Source organism: Mchenga conophoros, linkage group LG16 (genome assembly GCF_057382185.1).
Source record: "Mchenga conophoros isolate Kocher_MC1m ecotype Shallow Benthic linkage group LG16, M_conophoros_male_GT1.1, whole genome shotgun sequence".
In the NCBI taxonomy this organism is placed as follows: Eukaryota; Metazoa; Chordata; class Actinopteri; order Cichliformes; family Cichlidae; genus Mchenga; species Mchenga conophoros.
This window is the reverse complement of record NC_140541.1, coordinates 23,965,400-23,985,066: the sequence shown is the minus strand read 5'-3', so window position 1 is coordinate 23,985,066 and position 19,667 is coordinate 23,965,400. Positions and strand designations below refer to the sequence as shown.

The 19,667-nt window shown below is 39.7% G+C and overlaps 2 protein-coding genes across 2 annotated transcripts; both read left to right on the top strand.

Moving 5' to 3' along the window:
- The first annotated feature begins 349 nt into the window (after positions 1-349).
- ttc21b (tetratricopeptide repeat domain 21B) lies at positions 350-10,810 on the top strand. Its single transcript, XM_085248415.1, has 29 exons — positions 350-539; positions 841-970; positions 1,057-1,167; positions 1,272-1,438; positions 1,575-1,697; positions 1,921-2,078; positions 2,734-2,818; positions 2,938-3,036; positions 3,135-3,330; positions 3,428-3,525; positions 3,765-3,965; positions 4,159-4,288; positions 4,368-4,525; positions 4,766-4,990; positions 5,107-5,345; positions 5,772-5,844; positions 6,957-7,067; positions 7,152-7,290; positions 7,530-7,636; positions 7,784-7,972; positions 8,198-8,308; positions 8,401-8,482; positions 8,583-8,733; positions 8,814-8,975; positions 9,085-9,280; positions 9,584-9,808; positions 9,970-10,090; positions 10,180-10,247; positions 10,327-10,810. The coding sequence occupies exons 1-29, from the start codon at positions 516-518 to the stop codon at positions 10,402-10,404; spliced, it is 3,957 nt and encodes a 1,318-aa protein (XP_085104541.1). The 5' UTR covers positions 350-515; the 3' UTR covers positions 10,405-10,810.
- Positions 10,811-10,912: 102 nt separating this feature from the next.
- galnt3 (UDP-N-acetyl-alpha-D-galactosamine:polypeptide N-acetylgalactosaminyltransferase 3 (GalNAc-T3)) lies at positions 10,913-19,510 on the top strand. Its single transcript, XM_085248416.1, has 12 exons — positions 10,913-11,223; positions 11,717-12,145; positions 12,393-12,932; positions 13,627-13,799; positions 14,400-14,549; positions 14,753-14,987; positions 15,084-15,201; positions 15,319-15,519; positions 16,946-17,077; positions 17,303-17,404; positions 17,489-17,641; positions 17,746-19,510. The coding sequence occupies exons 3-12, from the start codon at positions 12,436-12,438 to the stop codon at positions 17,857-17,859; spliced, it is 1,875 nt and encodes a 624-aa protein (XP_085104542.1). The 5' UTR covers positions 10,913-11,223; positions 11,717-12,145; positions 12,393-12,435; the 3' UTR covers positions 17,860-19,510.
- The last annotated feature ends 157 nt before the right edge of the window (positions 19,511-19,667 follow it).

The following is a 19,667-nucleotide window of genomic DNA, read 5'->3' as shown; positions in this document are numbered from 1 at the left end:
TACTAGTGGCAGCAGAATAGATCACTTTTTATAAAAGGGACGATTGCGCCACCTTGAGATACAAAAGGGGAAATACCGAGTCCAAAACGTGAAAATGGCGTTAACAGTGTGTTTTCATTACCCTGAGTATTGTCTGTAAGGCTTCATACACGCCCTAGATACCTTTGGTACTTTGCCAGTCGTCGCCCGAAAGACTTTTCTTAAAAATACTTTTTAAATTGCAAAATGGATATGAACAATGTAAGGCTTTTGATCTGTTTCTTACTTTAGAATGCTAAGGAAAAACAAGAAGCTGTGGACTAAAATAATGCCTGGCAGAAATAAAGTAGGGATTAATTACCTTTCATTTCGCCACGCTCCTAAGTTACCAGGCAACAGTAAATGCGTTAGTGCAAGATGGCGAAAACCCAAACTAACAGTACAATAACATCCTTTTTACCCTAAAATAAAGTGTAGTTCCCGATCATTTCCAACTGATATACTGAAGTCTGTTACTGTTGCCACTTGAAGCGAACATGGAGGATGAAGAGACAACCCTGGTAAGCAAATTCGATAAATGCTACACCGTCCAAGGCTTCAAATGAAAGTGAATGGCGTATTTAAGCTAAGATACGAAACATAAGTAACATGTATAACGTGTGGTTGACGTATATCTCTGTCCAAAAAGTTCAACAGTGATAACAGCATTTGCACCGGCTAACGTTTAATGCCGTTGCGCTTACTAGCTAACAGAGGAGCTATCTATTTTAGTTAGCATTTGATATTTGGTCTGCTAGTTGGAAAATGGTTTACAAACCGCTTTTGCTGACACCACGGTGTCCTCCGTATGCTTTTCCACAGGCTCTGATTAAGTACTATTGCTATGAGAAGTATTTCAATCACGCGGTGAACGCTGCAGCGGCTGCTCAAAAGAAGTACAGCAATGATGCTGTCTATACTTTCTTTCACGCATACGGTAACCTCATGCAAGGTAAGCTCGAAAAAAATCTAATTAAACGTTTTCAGGTCGGATTTGTTGCCTCTCATTAGTGCATTTCTGTCATTATTTGTTTACAGATCAAATTCAAGAAGCTAAGGTAGAACTGGACACTATAAGAGATCATCGAGAGCTCTCTCTCTGCACATTAATGGCTCTTGTATATGCAGAGAAAAAAAAGACAAACCCAGGTAAGACAACATTTTCACACCATCCATTTATTTTTCCATGGATTCTTGTGGAAATGGATTGCCAACAAGTGCTTCCAGTCTTATGTGTCTCTTTGTGTTCCCAGACAGAGAAGTTATTCAAGAACTTGATGCTAAGGTAAAAGAGGATCGTAAAAGTGCACCTCCCAAGAGTCTGTACTATGCTGGCACCTTTCTTTGGCTATTAGGGCGAAATGATAAGGCAAGAGAGTACACAGAGAGAATGATCAAACTTTCCAATGGCTCGAAAGAGGTGAGATCGACATATCTATTTATTTAGTTATTGTTTCAGTTTGAGAAATCAGCATTACTCTTCAATTTTTATAAAACATTTAAGCCTGATAAGTGTTTGCACGTTTGTCAAATGTGGACTGATACGTATTCTTTAGGGATTAATCCTCAAAGCCTGGATAGATGTGACATCTGGTAAAGATGCCTACGCCAGAAAGGCTGGGAAATACTTTGATGAGGGACTGAAAGAGAGAGCAGATGTTTTCGCCATGATGGGAAAGGTGACATGGGAAATACAGATCCACATTACATAGTCTTCCTTAACCACAGCTACATATGTTAGCATGTTATTGTTTCTCTAGTTGTTCTTACAGGCCCTGTAAATCTAACATTACTTATTGTATCATTATTTTAGTTATTCATTTGACAGATTGTTGTTTGTGATTACTCATTAGTAATGATTCTAGTGATTTTAACCACTCAGTGATGCTTCATGTATCCCAGGCACAATACTGTGAATATCACCAGATCTACTCTGGAGCATTGGAGATCATTAACCAAGTGATTGTGAGCTTCCCTGTGTTTTTACCTGCTCTCACCAAGAAAATGAAACTGCTGCTGAGCCTACAAGACTGGGACCAAACCATAGATGTAGCACACAGGTGATTAAGCTAGTTCAGAGCTTTCTCCCAAATCAAATGTAGGAATAGTCTTTCATTTTGTTTTGCAAGCTTATTTCTGCTCATTTCTTTTCTTTTTCTTAAAAAAAAATGGTATTATCTCTGTAAGATCAGGAAGTGCAATAAAATTTATAATCACCAGGCATATAAGAAAACACAGTTTGCCTTTACAAATGGCTCAGCATTCAAGTGCAAATGAAACACCAACGTGATGCCTCAAACCAGTGCACACTGACTAAGCCATTGTTTGTGCTTGCCCCCCACTCCCCACCCCCCCTGGACTTTAGCAAGTGGCACATAGTATAAAAAGTCCTTTGAGCCAAAGTGTTGGAAAGACATACAATTCCAAGGAGTTGCGGTTCAGGTTTACAGAACAGGAGGAAGAGTGATTTCTCAGGTTGCACCATGTTCTGAGCCTCTGTGGTGCCTTAACTGTAATGTTATGAAATGGGAGGGGTGCAGGCAGCAAACAGTATTCATTACATCCTTCAAACGCCTTCACAAGTCTTTTTATCTTTAATGTTATTTGCCTGGGAGCTCAACACACTACTGCAGCAGTATCAGATATTCTATTACTACGAATAAAAGAAGTCCAACCTTATTAAGTGTATTCACATCTCCTTGTGTCATGTTTCAGGCTTTTACAGAAAGATAAAAATAACCTGGAGGCACTTCGGATGTTAGCCCTGCATTCTTTAAGCCGAGACGGCAATATTATCGAGGTAGAACTTACACATTTTCACACATTCATACTTTCATTTCATATTGCAGAAATTGGACACAAATACAGATAAACTATTTGTTTTCATTAGTTTGTATAAATTGTTTTTATGTCCCCCAGTCAGTAAAGCATCTTTCAAACCTCATCAGTAGCTTGGAGATTTTGGAGCCACGCAACCCTGAGCTTTTTTACCAAATGTCTCTGGCCTTCACTCGGGTCGTAAGACAACTTTCAGCGTTCTTTCTAAAATCACAATGGTATAATTTAATTGAATTACAGCACTTTGTTGGCTTGTTCTTTAATTATTATCATTACAGTGTGGACGAAATGAGAAAGTGATTGAGCAGACTTTCAGAATGGTGGAAAGAGCCTTTTCTCTGGCACAAGGGGATTCTGACTTAGCCACAGAGCTGGGCTACCAGATGGTGCTTCAGGGCAGAATCAAGGAGGCAATGAAGTGGTATAAGACTCCTTTTACCAACAGGGATCACAGTAGTGTTTCTGCTTTGACTGGTAATGTGTTCAGATTATTTTTCTGTATGTTAATTTGGATCAGTATGTCACAGATTTCAAAAATATCTTTGGAAATAACTTTTTTCCCCTTAATTAGGTATGATTCATTGCCAGCTGATAGAGGGAAATCTTGAAGATGCAGAACAACAGTTGGAATTTCTGACAGAGTTTCAACAATCTATTGGAAAATCAGCGGTAGGATTTTTTTCTGCAGGAATACGCAAATTCTGGTCAAATGTTTTGGCTTCTGGCAGGATAAGCAACGGCGGCTTCATTGGGTCTTTCAGTGACTTTTCACTGTTTTCCAGAGTGACTGTTTAATTTCACAGTGATGCCTCTTATTCATCTTGTACTCTTGTCAGTTTTTTGCAGTACTTTCTGTTCATTTATATCTATTTCTCTTTCGTTCTTTAAAAAATATATATGTGTTAAAGGAATTATTATACCTACGTGCTGTGCTGGCAATGAAACGCCACCGGTCACAGGAAGAGGTCACCAACTTGCTGAATGATGCAGTGGATGCACACTTCTCCTCCTTACATGGGCTGCCTCTTGGAGTAGAGTACCTAGAGAAACTGAATCCTGACTTCCTGTTGGAGATTGTCAAAGAATATCTTGCCCTCTGCCCTGCCAAGGTACAGCTGGAAGAATCATAAGGGACAGGATGTTTGTCCTACAAATGTTTATGTGAATTCTTTGCCTCAAGTTTGTGCATTCCCAAAATAGATACATGGGTACAGATATGGATTCTAAGAATATAATAATGAGGCTTAAAATAAAAAAAAAAACAATACATTTAAAAACAAACTTTTTATTTTTTTGCCAAAGCCTCCTGCTCCAGGCCAACCTGCTGCTCCTCAGCTCCAGCACTGTGCTACTGTGTTGGATAAAGTAGTAAAAATTGTGCCAGGTCTCCTTCAAGCAGTGTTCTTGCTTGCCAAAGTTAAATATCAGTCAGGTGAGTACCGCAGTTAAAATATTTGTGTTTACTTTTCTTAGATAGCTTTTTAAATTACATTGCTTCTGTGTTCATTCAGGGGACATTGATGCTGCTCAGAGTACTTTACAACACTGCCTGGACCAGTGTCCTTCTCATGCAGATGCTCATCTGTTAATGGCACAGATCCATCTACTGCAGGGTAACGTGAGGCTGTGCTCTCAGTCCCTTGAACTCTGCCTCAGCCATAACTTTGAGGTAAAATCACCATCAACACCACAGTTTTATTTGCAGCTAAATCTGTATAATACACTGTTTCAATGGCTTATTTGACCCGCTGCCAGATAATTAATGTTCTATTTTTATAATAACTTATATATTTATGAAGCAAGCCGTTGTCACTAGCAGTCATAGGATATGAAGTGTTGAAGTATTGCCTTGATTTTTTTTATGCATGCATAATGACAGTAAGGAGTCTTGAATTTTTTCCAATTCCAGATTCGAGACCACCCACTGTATCACCTGATCAAAGCTCAGACTAAGAAGAAAACAGGTGAGCTTACTGAGGCTATTCAGACATTGCAGATAGCCATGAATCTTCCAGGTGTCCGCAGAGCTGGATCCTCGTCCAAGTCCAAAAACAAGAAGTCAGAACTGAGCTCTGCGGACTGTGTCTCTGTCTTCTTGGAATTAGCTGAGGCCCTTTGGCTCAATGAAGAACAGGTAAAATAGTGTATTTTGACTGGCTAGTCAAAGCTGGTGCACTTACTTTGGGTTTCAACATACACCAAAAAATGGAAGAATTCAGTATAAGCTCATGAATGGATTTCATATTTCAGCATGAAGCAGCAAAAGTGATGCAGGATGCCATCAATGAGTTTTCAGGAACACCTGAGGAGCTACGAGTCACTATTGCTAATGCGGACCTGGCTTTGCTGCGTGGTGACACAGAACTGGCACTGAGTATGCTCAGAAATATTACCCCGGAGCAGCCCTATTACATCCAAGCTAAGGAGAAAATGGCAGACATATATCTGAACCACAGAAAAGAGAAACGCCTGTATGCAAGCTGTTACAGGTGAGCACTAAATCTGGACTCCAGTGAGCAAAATACAGAAATATTAGGCATTAGTTTAATATATGAAGACACATACTATCTGAAACACAATGTGAATTTTTAAAGAGAAATAGTTGAAGTAGTTTAAGTTGATTGATGACATAACCTTGTAATATCTTCCGAAAACAGCTGCTACCTGTCATCAAGTTAAGTCTGTAGTACAATTTATAACATCACAAGATTAAACTAAATGAAATAAAGGCAACCAAAGCCATTCAGCTGAAAGGAAATGAGCAGTTTCCTCAAGTCTTGAAACTGGTCTCAGATGATACTTATTATTGACAGCTGAGACTTAGTAAAGTGTGACTGAATCACAGACCAGCACAGACATCTGTCTGCATAATGAAGCACGCCATATGTGATATGATACCTCTATTTTTTCTCCAGAGAAATGATAGAAAAGCTGCCCAGCTCTCACACGTATGTCTTACTTGGTGATGCCTACATGAAGATTCAAGAAGTAAGTGCAAGATGTGTTTCATCTGTGTCGTTTGGACAATATAACAACCAACTCAAGTTTGGCTTTAAAATGCTTGTTCTTAATGTAATCGAGGTATTCGAGAACAACAAGAATAACAAAAAGGCTGATTGTGCACTTGCTGTGCAGTTTTGAGCATAATGATGAAACATAGTTTTACTAAAGCTTCATTGCTAAAGCTATAAAACCTAAAAGCCCTGCTTGGTAGCTACTTTAAGGTGGTTTAGGAAAGGCCACGTCTCATGAAATGAGCTACTGAACCAAGAGTTTATCCCTTGAACAATATTGTGTACAGTTTGAATAACATTATTAAAATCACAGGACATCACATCTTTAAATACTTAAACAGGGAACTGACTCAGAGGCTGAGGGGGTGTAAATAGTCATCCTAAATAGTCATCCCTGTTGCTGGAAAGGAAATGTAATTCTCATTTTTGTAATGCTCAAATTTCATAATAATTTATCAAGTATTTTCAGACCACATGATTCATGTACATTCACTAGGGATCACTGGCAGCATAGAAAGTCATCTAATCATCTCCCTACTGTTTTTAACGTGAATATGGTGCACCGGATATTTGCAAGCTCACACGCACCTCCATCAAATAGCAGCTGAATTCAGTGTGTTATAATGTCTTCAAGGACATGTTCTCCATTATCACACACTAACCACTGATTAACAACAGCAGCGTAACTCTCACTTATCATTTAAAGTTAAACAACAACAGCTGGTCTCTTCATAAAGTTCTTCATTAAAGGTAGACAAAGGAAAAGAACAGACTATCCTAGTGACAGGTTAATCCTCTGCTCAACTGATTAGTAACCTACATAATTTTATAGGTGGCAGCTTAATCCTGCTATGATTACTTGTGTTACACATATTTTGGTTATGTTGATAAGTGAGATGACATCATTGAAGGTTAAAATGCAGATTCCCAACCTGGCTATCAGAAATTGTTTCTTGATTCAGTTTCCTTTAACAGCTCTTACTCATGCAACAGCTTCTAAAGTGTTTACCACGTGTTTATAGCCGTTTCTAATATTTACAAAAACTTAAAGCAACACTGCTTATCTGCATGTGTGTTTATCCTCAGCCGCAGAAAGCAATTGAGGCTTACGAGCAAGCGCTGAAGAAGAACCCTAAAGATGGTGCTTTAGCCAGCAAGATAGGAAAGGCTCTGGTGAAGACTCATCACTACATCAAGGTTTGTGTCATAAACTTATTTAAAAGATAAAATACAAGTCAAGTGGAGACAGTCTTTTGTTGACTCTAGTCTGCTTTTACACAGGCAATAAATTACTATGAAGAGGCCCTGAAGACTGAGCAACAGAACTTCCTGCGTTATGACCTGGCAGAGCTGCTGATGAAAATGAAGCAATATGAGCGCTGTGAAAGGGTCCTGCATGATGCTCTGGCCCATGAACAAGGTGCTTAAGACGTCACACTATTTTATATACAGTGAAGTCTTGACGTTAACAGTGAAATAAACAAGAGAGCCTAGTCATGATTATATTTTGTCCATAGCCATGACGATACAGGTAGTGTTGATTGTGGAAATTCCACACTGCTTAGATTTTATAGAACAAATCAAAACATTTCTCTGTTGGTTTTTTGAAAATGCTTTTACTAATTGTTGCCATTTTCATTATGCATTTTTTACACACAGTGAATCAACTACCTGTGCTCTCAGACGACTGCCGTTATCTGGTCCTGTTAGCCAAAGTCCAAAACAAAGTTGAGAAAACAGAGGAGTCTATACTTTCACTACAAAGAGTAAGTAGGCCCAGGCATTTGGCTTTCTCTTGGTCCTCTTTACACACAAAAACATCTTAACCATTGTAAGACTTGTCTCTTTTTTTTCGAATAATAATGATGATGCTGATTGATGTTATTTCCATAATGATGATGTTCTGTTCATAGGCTCGGGATGTACAGGCCAAAGTGCTGAAACGCATGCAGTTGGAGCAGCCTGATGCTGTCCCCATGCAGAAGCAACTTGCTGCTGAGATCTGTGCTGAGATCGCCAAACACTACACAAGTCAGAGGGGCTATGAGAGAGCAGTCAAATTCTACAAAGAGGCTCTTGTGTATTGTGAGACAGATCGCAAGGTCAGTGCAGCTGAATCAAAAACGTTCTGTGTACTTACTGCAGCTGTGGGTAACAAGCACTGGTGTCCTTTTGAGTCTTGCCCAAGTGTTTTAAAATTTTAAATTGTGATCTTAGTTGTTGGTAGGTTTATCTAGGCGAAATGACTCATTACAGTATATAGTCATTACTGTACCAGTAAGGTTGGTACATCGACTTCATTATTAGAATGTTTCCCCTGTTCTTAGGTGATGCTGGAGTTGGCATGCTTGTACCTTACTTTAGGTGAGACTGATGCATGCCAGGAGCAGTGCAGCGTCATTTTGAAGAATGACCAATTTAATGAAGATGCGACTCTGGTTTGTTCTGATCGTTTGCCACTACAGTTTTGACCATAACCTTTTTCTGAACCATAAATAACAACCTGTGTCTTAAATATGTTTGTCCTTAGATGTTGGCAGACATTATGCTTAGGAAGGAGAACAAGGAGAAAGCAGTTTTCCATTTTCAGCAACTGCTTGAACGCACACCAGGTATAACAGGGCCATCTTTCTCTTTTTTTTTTTTTTTAATCAAATGTGATTTGGCATTGTCTAAATGGAAGCCATAATATCTTGCATGTGTTGTTTTCAGACAACTACCACATTCTGTCACGTCTTATTGAATTGATGAGAAGGGCTGGGAAGCTGGAAGACGCCTCCAGATTTCTTGATATGGCAGAAAAACATTCTTCAAGGTCTCGATTTGACCCTGGGTTTAACTACTGCAGAGGACTTCATCTTTGGTAAGTTACAACAGTGTCTTCCAGAGATTACAGGAACATTTGTGTCAAACTCAATGACTAAACTTGTGCTTTTTGGTCAGGTACACAGGACAACCTAATGATGCTCTGCGACACTTTAATAAGGCACGAAAAGACAATGATTGGGGCCAAAATGCTGTATATAACATGATTGAAATCTACCTAAACCCTGACAATGACACGGTTGGAGGAGAGCTATTTGAGACATTAGATGGTGAAATTGGGTAAGTGGTCTTAATTAAGAAAATGTAATACATAAGGGAAGAAATACTAGACTATGCAGTGTAAGCTTCTGTTATAACAGATTTGCATTTGCTTGGTGTCACTCTCCAGGAACTCTACAGAGAAGCAGGAGTCAGAGCAGCTTGCTGTGAGGACAGCTGAGAAGCTGCTGAAGGAGTTAAAGCCTCAGACTCAGAGTGGACACGTACAGCTCCGCATCCTGGAGAACTACTGCCTTATGGCGACTAAACAGAAGGCCAATATAGAGAAAGCCCTCAGTGTTTTCACAGATATTGCCAACAATGAGGTAAGTAAGTTCTAGGTCCAGCATGACTCTCTCGTAGACGTTATAGCCAAAGTAGAAGCTTTTCTTCCTTCTCTTTCTCCAGGCTCTCTTTTGTGCACATACACTGTACATTACACTGTATCCAACTAAGTATTCATTTAATATTTGCTTAATGTTAATGGATTGTCATCCATACATGTCATCTGTTGTATGGAACTATAAATGAAGCCATTGACAATTTGAGTGCAAACAATTAGAAGTGGCATAGTAGTGCAGTGTTGTCAGATTCATCTCGTCTCACCGATATTCCTGGTTTCCATTCAGAAAGATCATGTGCCAGCCTTGTTGGCAATGGCAACAGCTTACATGATGCTAAAGCAAACTCCTCGTGCCAGGAACCAGCTCAAACGTGTAGCTAAGATGAGTTGGAGCATTGCTGATGCAGATGAGTTTGAGAAAAGCTGGCTACTCCTGGCAGACATCTACATCCATTCAGGGAAGTACGAGATGGCCCTGGAACTCCTAAACAAATGCATCTCCCATAACAAGGTGAGCCTGAAAATGTCGTCACTATTGAAATATGAAATGAGGACAGTGCAGTTAACATATATATCTGTTTTTCTGTGTGCTTTTTTTCTTTGTTATGCAGAAACTGACTTAAGTAAATTTATAATTGCACAGTTATTTTATTTTATTTTTTTCTTCCCCAGTCATGCAGTAAAGCATATGAATATAGGGGCTATATAATGGAAAAAGAGCAGTCATTCCGCGATGCTGCATTGAACTATGAAATGGCTTGGAAACATGGAAATCAAACCAACCCAACTATTGGTATGTCAAAGTCGCACGTCTAGCTCTGTTACTAAGGACAAAGATTCAAAGGCTCACATTTCTAACATGTATGTCCATTTTTATTTCAGGGTACAAGCTTGCTTTTAACTACTTGAAAGCGAAGCGATATGTCGATGCCATAGACGTCTGTCATAAGGTGAGACATGTTTGGATGTTAATAGTTTATATCTTCAACATGTTTCTGTCCTGTTAATCTTGTTAATTTTTGTTCACAGGTTCTGGCTGCTCATCCAAATTATCCAAGAATAAGAAAGGACATCCTGGACAAAGCTCGGGCCTCCCTGAGATCTTAGTGTTGGACCTGTATTTTTTGTGATAGAGAAATATTTTCTGTAACTATTTGATTGAATCCACATGTATTGTTTTGAATTTTCTGTCAAGTTTTCTGACCATGTAAATAGTTGGTAGCTGACCATCAAAAGAGAGGGTGGGAAAAAGTGTAAAGATATTCAAGCACAACTTAAGGGATTTTTTTTTCCATAGACAGAAAAAGAAAACTCCTGCAGTTTATAGTCTTTACGAAGTCTGTATGAAAGTATCTTTGAAGTTTATTAAGATGTAAATGTGCTTCTGCATCTGTTACAATCTATGATAACTGGATAACAATAGTGATTTACTGACTTATTTTCTCAAGCGTAAAACAGAAATGTAGACAACTGTCTTTGTCTTTTTCTCCAAATAAAGTTATTTCAGATATGGTGTTGCTGTGGCCTGGCTTTTATCCCCCTTCAAACTTTGATTTATTGTTCAGAAAGCATGGATACCTGCCTAATAGAATGAAAACACAATATGACTAGACGGTTTACATCACCGGTGCTGACACAGAAAAACAGTTACAAGCGTGACTAGAATAGGACACACGGTAAGCATTTTAATGGACATAATAAACTGGCTGCCTGCCGTGGGTAGCGAGCTGCGGAGAACACAGTCACTACAGATGGAGTCACTGTGCGAGTCAAAAAGCAGAAAGACTTCAAACTGGGCACCAGAGCAAGCTCCCTGCAGGCGGAATCCACGTCTTTACTCCTGCAAGCATCCAACTCTTTATGAACACAATCCGTTGTGGGAAACGTGGAACATTTCAAGGATTAGACAAGCTGCAGTGTGCGGTGGTGAGTTTCTAAGCTTTTTAGCCAACAACTTTTATTCGGAATACGGAAAGCTTTTAATAATTATTCGCGTCTTCGCTGGGAGGGATGCGTAACTTTTCCAGATTTTTGTGTACCATGTGCGTTGTCCGTTCCTCTTGAGTTCATAAGTTTAAGCTCTATGGCCAATATGCGGCGTTTCTCAGAGACTTGATTGGATGCGGTGGGATATATCGCGTTCCTCCGTTATTTGTAACCCAGCAACTGTCCCAGTGAATGACCACTAGAACAAATCCTATTAATGACACCTTTAAGCAGCTCCGCGCAGAGGAGTCTCAAACATTTCTCGAGGAGCTCCAGACCACTTTAGCGTATTTATATAATAGTTTGTCGCGATAGCCCAAATGTTCCATTCAGCAGTGATTGTCAAATCTTTGATTTATTTAATTATTTATCTCTAAAGGTTTTAGCGAGTTTTCTTCTGTCGTAATGGCCTTTTTTTTGGTTTTTATTTCAGGTGTGGATTGTGTCCTGATGCACTATTTTGATACGCAGAAGTTTTCTCTGCGCAAGCGCACATGTACGTCATAGCCTTTTACCTGAGAGGAGCACACCTGGATCCAACGAGACGGAAGTTCACTGGCAATCTTTGAGCAAATCTTTTGACTTTTTTTTTTTTTTGGGCTTCTCCAGGAAGAAAAGTTTTGTTTGACGTGAAAGCGATGGTTTCCAGCTAAAGCGAGATGGCGTTTGTTTAATTTTCAGAGAGCAGTTTAAAGGACGTTGTTAGCCTTAACTTGTTGGTCAGCGATTCATGGTGCGTTGTATTTTTTTGCTGAGGGAATCCAGACCCGAGGTTGTTTGCTGATTTCACCAGCCGGTTTTAAATATGTGATTTTTCAATGGAGCACAGGAAGCTTCACGCCTACCTTTTTATTACCAAAAGGTAAAATATACCTAAAGTATGCAGGCAGCACACACACACAGAGAACATTTCATTATGTTCTCTCTCTCTCTCTCTCTCTCTCTCTCTCTCTCTCTCTCTCTGTGTGTGTGTGTGTGTGTGTGTGTGTGTGTGTGTGTGTGTGTGTGTGTTGTTTTTTTCTTCAACCCTTTATGTCATAAATCCTGAAGCCACATAAATGCTGTTTACTCATCATTGTTCGGATTATGAATATTATTGTTTGTTACAGCTGAATCTCAATCCAAAGCCAGCCTGCTCTACATTCAAAAAGAATGCCAGTTCTTCGCAGACTACTCCGAAGGCGCCTGCACCCACTGAAACTTCTCATAGTGGCTCTTGTCTTTGTCACATTTGTGTTCTTCATACAATGGGAAGTCGGAAGCCAAAGCCAACAGGAGGACCCGTGGCTGAAGGAAATGGCAGTGAAGCGGGATGCCATGCTGGGAATGGTGATGGGAGCTGTCAATAACTTCAGGGATGCAATGCCAAAGATGCAGATCAGAGCCCCTGTACGTCATCAGGAGAAAGCAGACGGCACGTCTTGTCTGCCAGGTCACTACACTGCTGCTGAGCTCAGGCCAGCTCTGGAGCGGCCACCCCAGAACCCTCTTGCCCCCGGAGCTGCTGGGAAACCTTTCAACACTGACTCGCTGAGCCCCAATGAGCAAAAGGAGAAGGAGAGGGGTGAAGAGAAACACTGCTTTAACTTGTATGCAAGTGACCACATCTCTCTGAGCAGAGACCTGGGTGCAGACACAAGACCACCAGAGTACGTGTACACTCTCCAGGCTTCTGATGAACCTATGTAAAATAACAATTTTAAAAGATAGTGTTATTAAGGGACATATTAGATCAAACATTGACTTTATTTTTAAAAAATCAAGTATTTATACTATCCTGTGGATATGAATTCAGTATTGATGCTACTCTTTCTGTCTAAAATATAGTTGCACTCTGAAAAATACCCATATAAATTATTTTAAAAGTAGTTTTCTTAATGCAACAGCGACCATCTAACCCCAACAAATTTTTCTCAATTTCTGTTTTTTGTAACTGGGGAAAATGTCAGGCAGAAACCACAGAGATGATTACTGTGAGAGAGACTTTGTTTCAGCATGCCTGGCCAATTATTGTGGTTAAAATTTCAGGAAGAAGCAACGTTTTGCTTGGCTTGTTGCAGTACATCCAAACACATGGAAATCCACATGGGCTTCTCATGTCAGTTTAGTCGATACAAGGCAGACGCATAAAGCCGGTCCATGTTCTGGCAATCTCCCTAGGCTGAATTACAAAGTTTGTCCTACTCTAATATGGCAGGTATTTCAAAGGTTGCCACACATGCAGTGTCACAGCTGAAATGGACTCCCCACAGGGGAGAGCTTGGAGATGTAATAACTATACTGTGCCACTCAGGAACTGTACAGGATAGTCAGATCTTTGTGCTCTTTTCCCTCCTTGTACAGATGCATTGAGCAAACCTTCAAGCGATGCCCCCCCTTGCCGACCACCAGTGTGATAATTGTGTTTCACAATGAGGCCTGGAGCACTCTGCTAAGGACGGTATACAGTGTCCTTCACACCTCCCCCGCCATTCTCCTCAAAGAGATCATCCTGGTGGATGACGCCAGCGTAGATGGTAAAACCTCAATGGGCTCCTTCATGACTGTCCTGCTAACTTTTGGGTTCAATTTCATGCAGCGTGTTGGGTGGGCAACTCACTGTGTGCCATGAAACATGCAGAGGGGAGCTCCCTGCTTCTTCTTTTGTGGCACCTGATGTGGGTTAACAACAGGAAGCAAGGGGCCCCGCGGTGAATACTTTCCTAAGAGGAATTAGCAGTGGTTGAGCTTAGAGATGAGTCAGAGTTAACCATTATAAATGGGTCAGATGTAGGAAGGAAACGTAATCCTGGAAAGGACAGAGGTTTCAAAGAATGAAGTTCAGCTGACACCTAAGCTCAGCTATTTGCTGTGAGCAGGCAGATTGAGTCCTGCAGTGCAGCAGATTTCTTGAAAGCCAGCCCAGTTAAACATGGAAGGAACATAAATTTGTTCTTAATCTGTTTAAGTCTTCTTTTTCGGGCTAGGGTCTGTGAGATTAACTAGTAAGCAGTTAAGCAATTATTGTTATTTGATTTATTTTGGAGTATTTTGTGTTGCTTTTTATCTTGTATTCATCAAATTAAGCATCTCTGTATCTCCAACTCTAACGTCTAATTGATATCCCACGCTTTCAGATGAGTTAAAGGACAAGCTGGATGATTATTTGAAGCAGCTGAACATTGTACGAGTCATGCGCCAGCGAGAGAGAAAAGGACTTATAACTGCTCGGCTCCTGGGTGCCTCCGTGGCGACCGGTGACACACTCACCTTTCTGGATGCTCATTGTTAGTCACCACCACTGACACTACTCACACATTTAAAAACTGGTTTGCACGCCCTTAAACACACACCCGCACAATTTGTAAACACTGCTTACTCCTTTATAAAGCCATTTCTCATGTGGATTTGTGTTCTAAACAAAGTAGTTTAGTGCTTTTTGCAGAGAAAGTAGTAAGTGATGCATTTCCCTATGTGGGTGTATTAACAGGTGAATGCTTTAATGGATGGCTGGAACCTCTGCTGGCTAGGATAGCGGAAAACTACACTGCAGTAGTGAGTCCTGATATTACTACTATTGATCTCAATACTTTTGAGTTCATGAAACCGTCCCCTTATGGCCAGAATCACAATCGGGGGAACTTTGATTGGAGTCTTTCATTTGGTTGGGAGAGCCTACCAGATCATGAGAAGCGAAGGAGGAAGGATGAAACGTATCCAATCAAGTGAGTCAAAGTTGTGCATGTATACTGGATATCGACTTCATCTGAAACCCAATCTTCTTTTGAAGCTTCTAAACATTTAACAAAATGCATCCACAGGACTCCCACGTTTGCTGGTGGGCTCTTCTCCATCTCCAAAGAATATTTCTACCGTATCGGAAGCTATGATGAAGAAATGGAAATCTGGGGTGGGGAGAATATCGAAATGTCCTTTAGGGTAAGGTATTACCAAGCTGTCATTATTTGTGCAAATATCTTTTACCCTTGGAGCCATTCAGTTATTCAAACTGCTGCATGGGCGTGTGCGTCTGTTTTGTCAATCATTAATTTGAAGGTATGGCAGTGTGGAGGACAGTTGGAGATAATTCCTTGTTCCATTGTTGGTCATGTTTTCCGCACCAAAAGTCCACACACCTTTCCTAAGGGCACACAAGTGATTGCTCGCAATCAGGTGAGACTGGCTGAAGTCTGGATGGATGACTACAAAGAGATCTTTTACCGACGTAACCAGCAAGCTGCGCAGATCGCAAAAGATGTACGTATAGCTTCTTACTCCCTTCCCCCCCCCCCCAGATGTTAGAATTACTTTACTTTTAGTTTAGTAGACACCCAAACCTTAAAACAGACAACTGGTATTTAGAGTTGAATACATTTTAAAATCATGATCTGGAACAGTCTTTAGGATCTCCATGAATGGCATCAACATGCTCATCCAGATGTTTCTGCTCCTGGTGAAAGGCTCGCATTTTCCTCCAGAATTTGATATTTATTTATTTATTTTGCATTTGAAGTCCTATTCTATTCTACTCTGTTATGTGATTCTTTGAATTTTCTTGTTTGTTTGTTTTTTAAAAAATGGCAGCAACTTGCAAATTGGTCTACAGCAGAAATTTTTCCATCTGCTTGTATCTAAGTGTTTTAAGGCCGCTCATTACTGTCCCAAAAACACATAAAGCTCTTGTCCAATGTTTTGCATAGAAGAGGCATTATGTCTGCTTATCAATAACTTCAGATACTCTGCAGAGAAAAACATACCTCTCTTACCAGGGCAACCACTGCAGAGTAAATTGAAATATTCCATAAAAGCTGTGGGTGTGTGGGTGCTATGGGGGATGTGGGGCACGTTTTGGGGGGTAAAAACCAACAGAGGAAAAAGAGGCCTAGAAGGAGTCATCTCTGGTAAATGACACTGTCTCTCAGGGTTTCCCAACATGTGGTCCCACAGGTCCTATAAACATTTCCCTCCGGGCGACACCTCACAGAGCAGGCCAGCCCTCACCCACTGGCTTCAGACAGACACGGCTTTGTCAACAGCATCACAGAATCCACTGTAGTTGCTATCAGTAAGCACTAGTGTGAGAAGCATCCTTGTCATTATAGTAAAGCCCTCATTATTTAGGTGAGTTAGGCGCCTGCAAATCCTTTGAAATGAGTCATTACTCTCCACTCGCCACTCCCAGTTTAAAAAGTGCAGTGATCAAATACTTGTCTGTAGTTAATTTATCAAATGAGTAATTATACTACCAAAATATACCTGCTGACTTAAGAAAAACAAGTATGATAACAATCAGCAATATTTTGATTTATTTTAAACAGAGTAATATTACTATGTTTTTGTATAAAGAAGTAATGTGTCTTTTCCTTAATGTAATTTTATAAAAGTATGTAGTGTGAAAATGCAGTGTAGTGTGTATCTATGCTATTAGCTGGTGTGAAATTTCAGACAGAGATTCACACAAGGCTTAGGTTTTAGCATCAGGTCAGATGTTCACTGAATATACTGCTTTTTGATACTGAGGAATGTTTTTGTCAGATATCTAACAGCAGGAATAGAAGCTAAATACAATATAAGAACCCAGTCTGGGGCATTGTTGCGTTGCAGCAAAACCAAGGTAGCATTAAATATGCCAGAAGTGTACTTTGACAGTTTAAAAAAAAGTTTTGCCTCTCTGTTATAACAGGGAGCTTTTGGCGATATCTCCAAACGTGTGGAACTCCGTGAAAAGCTGCAGTGCAAGAGCTTCTCCTGGTATTTGCAGAACGTTTATCCAGAAGTCTTCATGCCTGATCTCAACCCACTTCGCTTTGGCTCAGTAAGATCACACACCAGACCACCAGCTCTCCTTTTCAAACCTCACAGCACACTGTCTAGCCACTGTGGGTTTCCACTTAGGATCTCCAGAGGGTACTGAGCAGTTCCAATTTAACACCACTGAAAGCACTCTAGAGGCTAAAGTTGTTTGAACAGCTTGCACTGGATGTTAGTTTTTCATTTTGTTTCCTCTCATTGCTTTCCCCTTCCCTCCTCTTCTCTGTAGGTGAAAAATGTGGGCAAGGACTCATGTCTGGATGCTGGGGAGAACAATGAGGGTGGGAAACAGCTGATCATGTACCCATGTCATGGTCTAGGAGGAAACCAGGTCAGTGGGAACACGTCTGTTTTATCTCTTTTTGACAAGTTGAGCAGGTTTACTTAAAATACATTATTTGTTTCTATGCCGTAGTATTTCGAGTACTCCACACATCACGAGATTAGACACAACATTCAGAAGGAGCTGTGTTTGCACGGGGCGGAGGGGGCTGTGAAGCTGGAGGACTGCCAGTACAAAGGCAAAAAGACAGTGGTGGGAGCAGAGCAAAAATGGGAACTGAAAGATGTGAGTTTAGTCTTTTTAGTCTACACTAATTTCACAATCCCTGCATTATATTATTGTTAAAGTAATATGTGTGTGTATATATGCATTTTTAAATTTTCATATAGAACCAGTTATTCTACAATCCTGGATGGAACATGTGTCTGAGTGCCCATCACGAGCATCCTTCTCTGGCTCTTTGCAACCCTTCTGACAAATACCAGCATTGGTCCTTCGTCTGAGTGCACAAAATACCACTTTAGAAAAAGCTAATCTGTGTGAGGAACAAGCTAGGACAAAAAATACTATATGCAGTTTCCATGCTGATTTTTTTTTTCTTTTTTAATTATTTTTAGATAAATTATCACACTGATTTTTTAATTTATTTTTATACAGAGATGAGCTGAAGGAAAGTTTGGGCTGAGTATATGAACAATGAAGATGCACTTTGCTGACAAGTGCCTCTTTTGTGTTTGACATGTTTTCACCACTCCAAGTCTTCACAACCAAAACACACAGTTTTGGGTATTTAAAGCTAACACTAGTAAGTTCCAGAGACAACTATCTATAGGAAAGCAATGGGAAGGAAAAATAACACGTGTTATAGGGTTAAGGTCTTGGGCACAAGATCAATTGGTTCATCAGGTCTCCGCAGCATTGAACTCTGTTCTTCTTAGAGGTAGTCCCTGATTTATCTTGTGATGCAGTGCAGAACAGACATCCAAAGCCTCCTATAGAAGTCGAACTGGATAAAGGGACACCAAAGGCAAAATGTGATTCACATCATTTTAATAGTAATTAAAATAGAAGAAACCTACTAAAAAATATTGTCATAGTGGGCTAAGAGGTGATTACTCATGACAATTTTACATTGCTTTGCAGTGACTCTTTTCTCCAATAGTTTAAGTGGACCCTAATCATGCCCGAAAACAGTCTCTCACTCTATAACTAAGCCAAGGATCCCCTCTATGTAGGGTGAAAAGGGTTTTTCTTTTAATCTGTCAACAAATATATGAATCTAAAATGAAGAAAAAATTGTGTATTGTGTATATCATAAAGATTCAAAATGACAAGTCAAAAACACATTTTAGGACAAGCAGTGAAAACATGACACTGACAAGAATGATGTACATTGTGCCTTTTTAAAAATGTGTTTTTTGGACTGAAAAATCTCCTATTCAGTACCGTCCAGTGCCTTGGATAATTTTTTGTTTGTTTCTGTTTTTTATTTCCCCTTGGACAGGAATGTGTGTCAGTGTTGTCAGCGCGGGTGATGGTTTATTGAGGTTAGGGTCAACAGATTTCTGTCAACAGTGTTTTGGTTCATTTTATTTTTTTTAATCAAAAGGGCCTTCAGAGCAGGACTGAACTTTATACACTTCAGTTGATTCTGAAAGTATCTCTATTATTGTTGTTATTATTGTTATTATTGTTTTTTTTTTTTTAGTCTTCCATATTTTTTTTTATTTTTTGAGGGAAAGTAAGTTGGGTCTTAAACATGTATTTCAATCAGTTAATGCATAGGTTTTTATTTTTTAGCATCATGTATGCAGTAATGAATACTGTCTTCTGAGATATATTATTTTTAACTGCAGCACAGTTTTCCTGTATTATTTAAGTTTGTGCTTTGGTGGGGTCTTTTTAGTTTTTATTTTTTTTTAATTTATTTTTTTTTAAGGAAACTGTGAATGGAAAATATTGTGCCCAAGGGAGTCCATTTTTACAGCAGGGGTTCTCAAATGAATTTCTGGTGCAGGCACTAGTGTTTAGATGGCTGTGGATTAATGTAAATTTGTTTTAGTGGCGGAAGAATGGATACAAATGTTCTGTGTTAGAGTGCCTTGGTCTAATGATTATATTTTGAACTCAATAAATTCAGTTGGGTCCCGCTTAGAGCTATTGCATTTCAGTTTTTCATTTAGCCTGCAGAGGGCGCTTTGAAACTAGAAATCCAACTTTGCCTCTGTTTCAGTAACCTCCTCACTTTGTGTGCTTGAATATGAAAATATATCAAGTGATTTAGATACAAAAGAAATTTTAATATTTATTT

Excerpts from the sequence above, each read along its gene's own strand:
- ttc21b (XM_085248415.1), top strand. The coding sequence starts at position 516 with ATGGAGGATGAAGAGACAACCCTG. Across the intron at positions 3,526-3,764 it reads AATCTATTGGAAAATCAGCG|GAATTATTATACCTACGTGC; the intron begins GTAGGATTTTTT and ends TATGTGTTAAAG. Across the intron at positions 7,068-7,151 it reads AGACTCATCACTACATCAAG|GCAATAAATTACTATGAAGA; the intron begins GTTTGTGTCATA and ends GCTTTTACACAG.
- galnt3 (XM_085248416.1), top strand. The coding sequence starts at position 12,436 with ATGCCAGTTCTTCGCAGACTACTCCGAAGGCGCCTGCACCCACTGAAA. Across the intron at positions 14,550-14,752 it reads CACCTTTCTGGATGCTCATT|GTGAATGCTTTAATGGATGG; the intron begins GTTAGTCACCAC and ends GTGTATTAACAG. Across the intron at positions 15,520-16,945 it reads CTGCGCAGATCGCAAAAGAT|GGAGCTTTTGGCGATATCTC; the intron begins GTACGTATAGCT and ends CTGTTATAACAG.